Consider the following 13,479-nt stretch of genomic DNA (forward strand, 5'->3'; position numbering starts at 1 on the left):
TCTCCCCCAGACCTGTATAGTGACTAATCCAAATAAATCGCAGTCACTTTTCCTGAGCGCTTCAGCGGGCAGCCGGGCTTTAAAGGCTCTGCCTCCCAGACCTCCAGGGAAGACTGGCCGCGGCCTCTGCGCACACCTCAGCGCCCCTGGCCCGCCCGGGAGGCGCAGCCTCCTCTCCCGCGACTTGGGACCAAAGAGAGCGGTGGCAGCCCAGCCCCAGAGCGCTGGCATGATCTGCCGGCTGGGGCTGCCCTGTGGGGTCCCCGGGGTGAAAAGCGAGGGTGAAGCCTCTCATCGTCCTGTGGACTTGTCTGGAATTTTACCCCCCTGGCCTGGTTTGAAGATCTCTCCTCTGGGATCTTCTTTACTCCCCACCTTTCTACCTCTTCCGCTGCTGCTCTAAGCCTCAGAAATTCGAAATATCTTCCGCATCTCGTTTGAAGCTTTTGGGCCAGTCAATCAGGATCTTTACCGGTTTCCTCCGAGATTTTTAAAGCTTTGATCCCCAAACTTCCAGCTCCATCTCCCCCACTTCCATCCTTTCCCCTCTGGGATCCCTCTGGATGCCTGCTCAAAATACCTGCTGGCGCCAGAGGAAATTCACTTGTAACAGATACTCAGCGGGTGTAAAACCAACACTCTGCTTCCGGGGTCATTTTCCTCCCCACCTTCTGCCCCATCAACTTGTCGCTTAGCCAGCGCCAACACCGGGAATTATTGTGAATCCTGAGTGCAGGGCTGGACAATTTGGAACCACTTTAATAGACCCGATGATTGCTATTTAACACGTTGTCTCCGGGACTCTGCTTTGTGCAGCCCTAGATTCTTGGCATCTGTGAAATGAACATGAGGCCCAGGATTGGTCCACAGGTAGCTTTTATAAAGGGATCCAGCAAGTCTTCAAGCTTCAAAATATGTAAAGTAAAAGTGAACTATTCCATTTGCTTCCAAAACCCTTACTGGAAAAAAAAAAAAAATGCTGGGGAAAGCAGAAAATCTCACTCATTTTATTTCGGTGATAAACTAGAAAGATTTAGGTAACATAATTTTACAATGGAGTTATTCCCAGATATTATTTACATTTCATGTATAAGGTGAATCATTGATGAAGATATCGATGTTTTATGAATGTTTACCACCAGGAGGTTGAAAGACAGACTTTCTTTTCCTAAACATTTGTAAGAGCATCAAGTGTGTTTTATTTGAACAAATAAAATCATTATTATATCATTTCTTTTCACAAAAGCAAAACCTAATAGTCCAATAATGTTTTGTGACTGTTATAAAATTTTGCTTTTCAGTTCTATCCAATATCTCATTTATTTTTCAAATTTTACTCTTTATGAATCATTTGCCATGCCTATGATTATTATGTAAAGCTCTTGAGCTTTATAAAACACTGAAAAACTATGTTCTGTGTTTATATTTCTAAACATTTAAGTTTGTTGGAGAAATAGCAGATACTTTTAGGTAATTTTATTTGAAAATTCATCTGAAAATTGTTGTCTTTCGAAGATCTTGGTCTGGATTTGTTTTCTGCTTGGCCCTGCCTCTGTGCTGCTGAGCAGAGCTTCAGGTCTTCAGTAAATGTTCACAGAACTTGTTTTGGTTGATAGCTAAAGAGGAAAACCTATCCAAAGGCCCTCACTTCAATTTCCCTGTCACCTAAAACACCTTGAGATTAGCTCAGCTGTCGTGGGGTGCAATTTTCAGTCAAGATCTGTGACGCTTCATAGTTTACTTTCTACTGTGGCATCACTCCCATGGTCATGAACTTCTGGAATGCTGTTGAGCAGAGATTTTCCCGTTTCATAAATCATTTTTGGAGATCTTGCCTGATTTGTTAGTCAGAGACGGAGTTTAAACAGTGGTCAAAGATAAGGTACAGATCTACACTGGAAGTTCATTAAGATCTTTCTGTGGGAAAAGATCTGCCATATTTCAGAGATTTGGAGTTCTTCATGGAGCCAAAAGTGACATATGATTTTTGTTACTTGAGGTATTTCTCATTTACAAGGTTTTCCAGTTTGTTTCTCTGCCAAAAAGAAATGGCAGAATATATCAGTGTATGAAATTTGTAATTTAAAGACATCTTCTAGGTTCTAGAAAAGCTAGGTTAATTTTATGAATACCAAGGCAGACATATGAAATACTCCACAAATTAGAGCTAGATGTCAATGTTATAATTGCTGTTTCTTGAACCTTTTAGAGAGCATGAGGGAGGGACAAGGTGTAGGAGGGAGTTTCTCAGGATTACCAAATTAGATTTTTGAGTTGTACATTATGGAATTTATTTGACAATTAAACTGTGCAAGGTCAGTTAACCAACTGAATTTTCTTTTCTCACTCCAGAGTATGTTGGTGGGTGACAGAGCATAACAGTGTTATTTCAGATATTATTAACTTATCCTGAAAATAAGTCATTTTTTGACACCACTCAAGGTAAATTATTAGCTTCAGGTTAACGCTGACAAATATGAGAACAAAGCCTCATTTGGGTTAAGTTGAAGCAAATTATTCTCCTAGTAGAACAGAAAAATGACAACAAAAAAGGAATGAATAAAAGATTAAGACAAAAACAATAATGCCCGTTTGATCATTGTATCACTTTTGATTTTTATCTTTTCACACAATTTTTAAAAAAATCTGTCATACTTTATAACTTTCTCAGATTTTTTTAAGAAGGGAGATTAAAAAAAACTCCTTAAAATAGTTTTGAAATACAATAATTATCTTTTCAAAAAAATAGAGTTGACATAATTTTCTAGTGAATTTGATAGAATTTGTTTAGAAAAGCAAGTAGACAATTGTGCCTCCAAATAACAAATCTAAGCCCAGATAATTACTCAAACCTCCCCTCTACTTAAAAAAAAAAAAGAAACAACTTTATTGAGATATAATTCACATACCATACAACACAAAGTGTACCATTCAAGGGTTTTCAGTATAGTCACAGGATTGTGCAAACATTACTACAGTCTAATTCAAAATATTCCCCTCCTCACTACAGAGAAACCCCCAACAATTAGCAGCCACTTCCATTCCCTCCTTCTCACCCCAGCCCTAGGCAGTCACTAATCTACTTTTCTTTACAGATTTGCCTATTCTGGACGTTCCATATAAATGGAATCATGTAATATGTGGTCTTTTGTGACTAGATTCTTTCACTTAGCATAATGCTTTCGAAATTCATCCACATTGTAGCATGTATCAGTACTTCATCCCCTTTTATGGTTGAATAATATGCCACTGAATGGATATACTACATTTTACTCATCCATTTATCAGTTAATGGGCATTAGAGTTTCCATTTTTTGACTCTGGTGAATAATGCCGCTATGGACACTTGTGTATAAGCTTTTTTTTTAAATTTTATTATTATTTATTTTATTTATGTATTTTTGGCTGTGTTGGGTCTTTGCTGCTGTGCGCGGGCTTTCCCTAGTTGCAGTGAGTGGGGGCTACTCTTCGTTGCGGTGCGCTGGCTTCTCGTTGCGGTGCGCTGGCTTCTTATTGCGGTGGCTTTTCTTGTTGCAGAGCATGGGCTCCAGGCGCCCGGGCTTCAAGAGTTGTGGCTTCCGGGCTCTGGAGCACAGGCTCAGTAGTTGTGGCCCACAGGCTTAGTTGTTGCGCGGCATGTGGGATCTTCCCGGACCAGGGCTCGAACCCGTGTCCCCTGAATTGGCAGGCGGATTCTTAATCGCTGCTCCACCGGGAAAGCCCTGTGTATAAGTTTTTGTGCTCCACTCTGCTTTGATTGTATATAGTGTCAAGCACTGCTTGATCTGTATGTTCATGTGATAGATAGATGGAAATTTGCTTTCCATCTTGAAAGATATAGAAATCTAAACCCATTTTTTACTGCCCATTTACCAGATTGTGAATTGTTTTCCATGACATATTCATACAATTTATCTCTAAGAAGCACTGTAGGAGTAAAGAGTTATTTAATTTGTCTATTCATTTGAACCGGGTAGAAATAAGGGCACTGGAAAACAGAAAAAAATTGTTTTTGTTTGCAGATAGTCAAATTAATAAAGTTATCCAAATGAAGCTATATGCAGGTATTAGGATCTAGCTATATTTGCTTATGGACTTTCCATCTGGTGCAATTTAGATGATTTTGTTGTTGTTGATTGTGCTAACCTTAAAGTCTTGTATGCTTGCTTACTTACTATTGTAATTCTCATATTCCCACAGAATATCATTTTACACTTTAGTTTTCTCTTCCATTGAGTAAACAGAGCCTCTTTAGCCTTTTTTGGTTTGGTTTTATCAGTGAGCACTTGATTTCTATGACAGCAGGCTCATTTGCATTTTTAAGGGGCTGGGTAGAATACTTTTGGTGTTCTGCCTTGCAACTGTGATGAATCTGGCTCCAACGTGTATTTTAAAACGTTCATTGTTTGCAAAGTAGAACTCTAAGAAGAACAGATGGCATGATATTAGATTGAATGGACAGCAGTTAGCACTTGTACATGTTCTCTGTAAAAAGGCCACGTCCAACAGATATTTATTGATTGCCTCTCAACACAGTGCTGATATGGTTGATGTGGATGAGTTCCTTCTATTTGTTTTTTATGTAACTAAGGATTTACATTCTTCCCACTAAAGTAGATAAAGTACTGCTCAAGACTGGGCCACTCTTTGTGGCCTCAGTTGCGAGAGACTAACTTACAAAATATGTTTAATTATAACATCCAAACATGAGTGCTAAAATCTTTTTGTTTTATGATATTATTTATTACATAGATTTATTACATAGATCCACGTAGCACCTGCTGGAATATGTGAAACCTTTTTGGAACCAAACATTTCATGGAACCAAATTTGTAACACACAGCAGTTTACTAGCTTTGAAATTCAGTTGATTCTATTAAGAAACCATGTAACTAACCTAATTCCAACTGAATTAAGGTTTACATTGTGTAGAGTCAGTTACAGTATAGAGCTGGTGGTTGTTACTATGTAGTTAATAATAGTTAATCATTGTAGATAACTCTGAAAAAGAAAATCCCCTTTGGTAGCATTTGCAACACTTTTGCAAAAATCTCAATGTATATGAGGTTTCAAAGGAAATAGAGTAGATCTCATCTAATTTGCAAGAAGGCTTTTAAAGAGGTAGATTCTAGATATTGAGACTCAGCAGTGGCAGAGGGTTAAAATCAGAATTCCCCCAAAAGATGTCATTGACTCTTTTATAACCTAAAACACGGGCTTTCCTGAGCTATGTGAGGTTTAGAGTTAATGCAATGAGATTCAACAGGACTTCGGTGCTTTCCAATTCCCTTTCTCTCCTGTGTCATTTTGATTAAACGCATTTATGTTTTAAATCCAGACACAAGCTATATCCTTTATTTTAAGGTCTCTTTTTAAAAATATGTATAGGCAAGAAGTAGCTTTGGAATTGGGTGAGATTAGTGGCCTGAGAATGGGGTTTTAGACGTGGCAACATGAACTCCCGGGGTATGAAGTTCAGATGAAGACGCTCCATTCCGTTAACTTCTAATTGGTCAAAACTTTTGACTCCCTTTTCCTGCTCTAGCATTTCAAAAGAGGTCCTGCACAGTCAACAGCCCCCTGAGGTTTGGAAAGTTTGTTTCCAAGTGTACTGCCCAGGACAAAACATGTTTGGGTGCTAAATAGTGTAGGAAGGTGATTCAGTGCAATGAAAAATGTTAATTTGATGAGCCTGGGTATCCCAGGCCTAGGATTCGTCATTACAGAATGATTCTCCGATAATCTTTGCAAGAAAAGAAATGAGACCTGACTTCCTTTCATGGATATGCACAAACTTAGTCTTTCTTGTAGCTTTATATGTTTATCTTCTTAAGTACACAGAGATTTATAACTCCATGGTATTTACTTATTGCAGGACAGGTGGCCTCCTGACAAGTTGTCTTCAGAATAGGATACAGTAATTAATCTTATTATAGATATATTGATATTAGTACCATATAAATCAGTCTCTAAAACCATTGTATAGACTGTCTACTGGCTTCCAATTAAACTTAAAAGACACAAAGATAAGTGAATAAATAAGAGAATGAATGATGTAATGAATACAGGGTAAAATATAGGCATCTGTTGTCTATATAAGAGGGAAGGAGACAGCATGGTCTTTGGCAATCTGGTTAAGTAATTTGCATTTTATTCTAAGGATACTTATCACCTTCTCTCTCTCTCTCTCTTCTTGCACTATGTTAGTTACTATTATCATCTGGATAGTTAAAAAGCTTGGCTGCTATACTGTATAGGTTATCAAGGGAATGAGAAATTGGAAAATTAGCATGTATCTCATTGGGAATTTCAAAATGCTTATATAAGTCTTTTAAAGATACTCTATTGATGGATGGGGGCTGGATCTTGAAGAAAATATAGAGAAAATGACAAAGCAACCGGAGTAAACACTGATTTTCCCGCTGTAGGAACCTGGGCTCTGAGAGTTTATAAACTATAAAAAGTATCCTTTTTCTAACTTTATGAGTTGAATCTTCTATGGTAGAGTGTCATTGCCTAACTAACATCATGACTATCCAGTGGGTGTCAAATATTGCTTAAATAATTGCCGTGTGCCCAGACATACAACTCTGTGCTTGGTGTGTGTGTGTGTGTGCACGCACACACGCACATGTGTGGTGGGAGGAGGAGGGGAAGGAGAAGGAGAAGGAGAAGAAGAAGAAATAAAAGATTTTGAACTTGCTACTCTCTAGTAACTAACAATACAAGGCATAAAAGTGCTCAAAAGAAAGTTTCTTGTTCAGGATGATAAAATTAAAAAAAAAGAAATTTATTAAGGTATTAATTTTGTAATGGGAGAGAGAATAAACTCAGTTTTCACTATAATTATGGTGTTCTTTTAGCAGCAATCGTTACAGAATATCAGCTGAATACCATTTAATTTTTTTTCCTCTGAGGGGAGGGAGATATCATACCTTTTATTTTTATTACTGTCTCCATATGTTCAAGAGCTGGGCCAGGAAACTGATGGTGTTTAATCTGCCACAAGTTTTTGGGAAACCATGATTCAAAATTTCTTCTTTTTTAAAAATAGCTGCATTTTATTCACTTTGGAAAATTTTGAAAACGCAGAAAACGCAAAGCAAATGATAATTACAGCCATGTTTTGATTCTGAATTAATCTTACAATAAGATTATCTTTTTTATAGATGACCTTTCAGTGTCTGGTTGAGCACTTATCACTTCCTGTGTATTCACATATGGTGGGAAGACTACACATCTCATTGGGCAAAATAGGCATGAAAATAAATCCTCTAAAGCTTCCATTACTTTGCAAGGATAAACAGAGCTGGCATTAGAACAAATAGACAAACATTTGTGTCTTTTATTCTCTAATTTTGAAACTAAGGGGAATATGTCCAGTCAGTGGTAAGAGATACATGTTGTTTTATTTTAGAGGAAATAAACCTTTAAAGAACTATCTGTGTTCCTCTTAGTTGTAAAAATTTCAAAATATGTACTAAAACAAGACATAATAAATTATTGTTGCTTATAGGTCCTTCTTACCAGTGCAAAGAACAGTGGAAAGCTGAGGAATTATTTATTAGATCCAACTGAATCTTTGTTGTGAAATAAAAAATACTGCCCTCTAAAACTGTGATTTTTTTTAAAAAAAATTTCAAATAACCCAAACCTGCCAGGGTAAACGTGGTCTACATTATCACCTAAAGCTTAGGGGGAAAAACATACACCATGACTATTAATTTAAAATAAATACTCACCATTGTGCATGCTTTTATAAGTCATTTAAGTCCGAATTTCAAAAATTGAACTATGTACCACTGAATATTAACTGAGCAATTCAGATTAGCATGACTCTTGTGGTTAATATTTGCAGAAACTTCTAATAATTATCAAGATGGCCTTTATTTGTTTTTTCTTGCCACTGACCCATAGGATATACGAAAAGAAAACAGATCAGCCTCTTTCCTGATAAGAAGAGTAACCAAGAAGGCCATCTGCAAGAACTAAGTGGTGAGTAATTTCTTTTTTTTAACATGAATCGAAATATGTTAATATACATTACCTTGGGTAGATGAGATGTATGATTTCTTTAAATAAGTTTAAAGACGTTTATATAAAAACAGTGAACAGAGGCACGTTTCTTTATCTTTTGAAAAGAGAAGAACTAGTGAAAATGGAAATTCCAGAAATGTCTGTTTCTTAGAATGAGATCAGTTTAAATTTTTCCAGTGCATAACAAAACACTTAAAAATCTTTAAGCATTAAACTTAACATATCATGTTTTAGAAAATACATAAGAGCAACCTGGATTTAGGGGGTTTAGACCAAGTCTTTGAAGTATCTTAAATCTCCTTGAGACCTAAAAGATTGTTTATAACTAACGGTTGCTTTGTAAAAACAATGTTGACGAGATGTTTTAAAATTTTCCTGTTAAATTTTTATGAGAATATGTGGGGTTGGGAAAAGGGAGCATCTGTATTGCAAGATGATTTCATAAAATTGATTTATGTAATCTCAAAAATGGGGAACAGAATGCTTAGCAGGAAAGAGATTTATCAGTGGGTTGTATATGTGAAGCAAATGAAAATATGGAAAGCTATATCAGCTTAGATGGGCCTAATAATTTCTGAATATTAGTATAAGATTAGTGATACAGCATCTTCAATAGATTTTTTGTGGGTCTTTTTTGTTAGGCCAGTGGAACCCAATATTGGGGTGCACATGACTTTGAGAGGGAACTGTCAGACTATTGGATATATCAATTCCACTAATATATGTTTTTCTGCAAAGTTTTGCTTTTAGAGTGATCAGATTTTATTTAAAACAGATCTAAGAAGGAAAGTTTTTTGGAAATCAAGACTGTATTAGTATTTGGAGCTGCTGACAGGGAAAAAATTGTATCCTTAAAAAAGCATTTCTCTGTCTGGCTGTATAATATGAGTTTTTTTTTTTTTTTTTTTTTCTTGTTTGCTTTTAACTCATTCATTTTTGGCTATGTGCTCTTGTTACATAATCAGTTTTTGTCAAGAGAAGGCCAAATAATGGAGGGATACTCAACACAGAAATAACCTTACAAAATATTGATTTTTCATTTCTCAGCTATCAATTAATCTGCTGGTCATTTATTTCACTAATTAGCCTCCTCTTGGAAAAGGCGAACAGAAATTTTTACCACTGCTAAATTCCAAATTAATAAAAAAAAGTTACCTTAGTTTTAATTAACAGGAGATTTAGTAAAGAAGAGAGTTAAAAATACTTGACATTTTACTTATTATATTATTAACATACACTTGATTATATTAATATATAATTCATAAATACATTTATTATATATTACTATATATAAATTGTATTTGTTTTTTCTTATCCTAATTACATATGCACTACAGTATAGAATTTTCAGAGTTAATTGTAGTGACTCTCCTGTCTTTCCCTCCCATTCTCTCTAGATTCATTATTTAAACTATTAACACCTTATATTTTCCAAGATTTTGTTCTTATACCTAAATAATATCCCTCATGATATAATGAATGTATTTTGATCTATTTTCACTTTAGATTTATAAGGCTATATCATTATAGAGTAATAATCCTAGATTTCTTAACATTGGGAAAATTCTTTTATTAAATTAGTGGGTGATTTGAGGAAAGCTCTTTTTGTGGGGGAGGGTTGCTTTGCATTTTGTTTCTTATTTTGGGTTTTTTTTTTTTGATCATCAACACTATACTCTTGACAAATGGACATATTTGTGCTTATGTTCAATAAAGTGAATTGAAATTAATCTTATAAGAATTGCATTTATACTCCTCTAAAAAATCAGTATTTCTTGGATACATATATATGCACTACAAAAAAGTACACTTGATTTGATGTCATTTTTCTAAAAAAGATATACACTTAGAGACTTAAAAAGATCTATGTCAAGGTACTTAGTGGGAATATGAATGTTTTAAAGAGATTTCCCTTTGTTTATCTGTATTTACTAACTTTTCTAGAGTGAACTTTAATTGATTTTGTACTTAAAAGTACAAAAATATATTTTACATTAAATTAAAAAAATCAGTATAGTGGAGTTGATCCAGAAAGCTAGTCTCACTGGGTCTTGACAGACTGTGGTACACCTGATCCTTTGTTCAGTGGTTAAGTCAGAAGCCACACCCTTGTCTGAGAGCTGGTACTGGATGTGGGGAGGATGATTATAACCCAGAATCAATGAATTCTCACCTTGAAGGGGACCCCAGTGGCTGCTGCTAGGGCAGCCTTCTCTTCTATCCTACAGACGTGGTCACTTTCCAATTCACATGGCCACATAGCCAATGCTGGTTTCAGGAAGTCTTTTTCCAGAGGTCACAGACTCATGAAATATTGGCTGCCATATCAGGTCTGCAGGTCTTCGCTATTTCTTAACAATAGTTAAGAAATTTGGAATTAGTAAGTGCATTTAGCAATCAGGAGTATTCACATAAAAATTCAGATATCTAGGCTGTCTTGAAAATAACCTTGAAAAGGCCAACTTAGAGTTCTTTTCATAGGTGACAGGTGAGTTGGAATAGTGATTGTCCATTTTATGAGGGCCACACACTTTTGTTCTCGGCTGACTTCCTATGGACCACCTGGCCCTATAGGCCTTTGAATTTGCAACTTCGATACATTAGTCAAAACTAATATAAAACTGTGAGAAAGTGATTCCTCATTGATAATAATTAGGTTTGCCAAACACCAGTTCTCAGGATGCCTTAGTTTTCCTGCTTGTACTTCTATGTTATTTGGGAATCACCAAATGGGAAATGAAAAAAAGCAAATGGACCTAACTCACAGCTTGAAGTACTTAAGAGTCAGACTAAGTTAGGAAACATGGCTTGAGAATATGGGTTTGTTAACCCTATGACACATGGATGGTGGGGAAGAGAAAGCATCAGAGGCAATGACACTGTCCATTGGATTTTCCTGAGACCAATTTTAGACAGCAGGAGAAGATGACACTGCCTTCTAAGAGTCTTTTGTCCTGGACTCATAATTCTTCCACTTATATCCATTTATACAGTTCTTAATTTTAACTACATCTCTGATGGCACCCTGAAGCAAAGCACATAGTGGGAAAAATGCATTGCTAAATCTTGACCTTTGGATTCAAAGAGGATACTTTAGTTGTGATGTCATTTCCAGACTATCCTTCTGCAAGCAAATTATTAAGATTTGTTAGTGGGAATTCCCCAGTGGTCTAGTGGTTAGGATTCCACGCTCTCACTGCAGAGAGCCCAGGTTCAATCCCTGGTTGGGGAACTAAAATCCCACAAGCCTCACGGCATGGCAAAAAAAAAAAAAAATTGTTAGATAGAGATACCTACTTGTGTACATCTTACTAAACCTTTCCAAGATGGAAGTGGATTCTAAGATTGACATTAGCATCATAATTAAGGGTGAGTGGCAAAAACATTTTACTCAGAGATAGAGGAGAGTCATATATATTTAAATAGGATGTCAAGTAAGGTATGTGTTTCTTTCATGCTCTAATAATGACACATACCTTGAGGACATTGAAAATTTGGATTTGTTTTGAGGTTTCATTATCTGTTGTCACATAGGTTAAACCTTTTATATATGCTGTAGTTAGAGATTGCAAAGTGTTTTTGCTCATTTAATATTTTCCTAGACTAACTCTCATCTCTTGGCTCTGAATGACCAAATACCTTGCTTATTGTAGATTCATCTTCATAGCTACATTATTTGACCTGAACTAGATGATAACCAGTTTTATTTGCAGGAAAACATTAATCTAAGCAGAAGCATTCAGAACATGTGTGTAGAATCATTTCTCCTAGTACACATCTATTTCATTAATTTTGTTTCCCAACATCTCACCAAGCTACCTCTGGCACAGTTTTCTTGTTAGTCTAAATAGGAGAGTCGTCTTCAGTCCTACATGACTGTTTACATAGGCCGTTGATCAATTTTGTTTGGATTTTTAAAAGTTGTCATGGCTATTAAACTGAAAGGCAATACTTAAAGCACATCCCTTTAGATATATTTTTTCCTGATTTTATTCCTAATTTAATAATTAGGAAATGAAGAACTGATTCCTAAATAGTTTTTGGCTTAAAAACAAAATAGTATTTTTTAACACAATGCTTAGCTGTGGCTTTTGGCCAACGTTTATGCCTTGCATGTCATTCGTGAATGCTTTCAAATAAAAAATGTGCAGAGTTGCATTTATTTTTTGGCCTCATAGACCACATAAGAGCAGTTTCCATGCTTATTCTAAGCCAGTTCTGTAAAGAGATGTAATGCTACTTAAATTTTAAACAAGTCAAGAATCTCAAACAGGGCTGTGTTATGTTATCACATCTGGTCATTCTTTGCATTAAAAGGATTATTCTCCATGTTTTGCATTGTTCACTACTTGGACATCCAAAATGTCAATAACAGACCAAGACCCCAGTAGGTCACTATAGGGAAGAGAATATGGAGAGTAAAGAATAGCATTGAAATACGCTTTAATCTCTAAAAACTGGTTTTTAAAGTTTTGGGTTCATAGATTTTGCTAAGAATCTAATGAAAGCTGTAGAACCCTCTCTAGAGAAATGCACATATACTTGCAAAATCTGAATAGTCAGTGAGGCTCATCATGACTTTGGGCTTGGAGATCACAGGTTAGAAACCCTTGCAACAAATTGTTATGTTATATTTTACACACAACATAAGACTATGTATGTATGCACATATGTGCTAGGATGTACATAGTCTAATTTTTAAAAAAATTCCTTTAAGTAGTTATGAAGTTAACTCCCCAAGTAGTTGAAAGCTTGGAAATCTTGGTTGTTTCTGTCTAAAGGGATGTTTAATTCCATAAGACACAGGTAGTGATGCTAACTTTTAAAAATCAATATTTTAATGAAATAAAAGAGTATGCTGAAAACAAGTGATATAAAGGTAATTTATCTAACTGCAATTGGGTAATACCTTCTTACCCTCATCCCTTTAACAGTTTTTGATTTCAAATGTTGACAAGATGCCTATTTTCTATGTAAAAGTCTGTAAAAATTGGATGTTAGATTCCTCACGTCTTCAGTAACATTCAGTCCAAAATATTCCTAACTTTCCTTGTAATTCCTTCTTTGGACACAGAAAAAATTTAGAAGCCTGTTGCATAATTCCAAAATTACTTAGAAATGTGTTATTTAGAGTGTGTTCATTATTTTCAGGTACTTGGGGGTTTTATATGTCTTTTGTTATTGATTTCTATTTTAATTCCATTTTCATGAGAAAACACTGTGTATGAATTAAATCCTTTGGAATTGATTGTCACTTGGTTTTTAGATGACCCATTTTGTTGAATGTTTTAGGTGCACTTGAAAAGACTGGGCTTTCTGCCATTGTTGGTTACAGTGTTCTATATATTGTCAATTAGGTCAAGTTGGTTGATAGCGTCCTTACTGATTTTCATCTACTCATTCTCTCAGTTACTGAGACTGGAATGTTAAAATCCCCAAACA

At 35.6% G+C, this 13,479-nt stretch overlaps 1 protein-coding gene across 13 annotated transcripts in view; it reads left to right on the forward strand.

The window, feature by feature from the left end:
* The window catches only part of LOC309666900 (uncharacterized protein), a 181,352-nt gene that overhangs the window by 66,815 nt on the left and 101,058 nt on the right, over positions 1-13,479 (forward strand). For all 13 annotated transcript variants that reach the window (XR_014267330.1, XR_014267331.1, XR_014267332.1 and 10 more), the window contains one exon: positions 7,918-7,995. Coding sequence is in view for 5 of the 13 variants with exons in the window: in XM_082475039.1 (XP_082331165.1) it covers positions 7,918-7,995 (78 nt within the window). In the remaining 8 variants the exon portion in view is untranslated. The remainder of the gene's footprint in view (positions 1-7,917; positions 7,996-13,479) is intronic.

Source organism: Balaenoptera physalus (genome assembly GCF_965194825.1).
Source record: "Balaenoptera physalus genome assembly, chromosome: 9".
Classification (NCBI taxonomy): domain Eukaryota; kingdom Metazoa; phylum Chordata; class Mammalia; order Artiodactyla; family Balaenopteridae; genus Balaenoptera; species Balaenoptera physalus.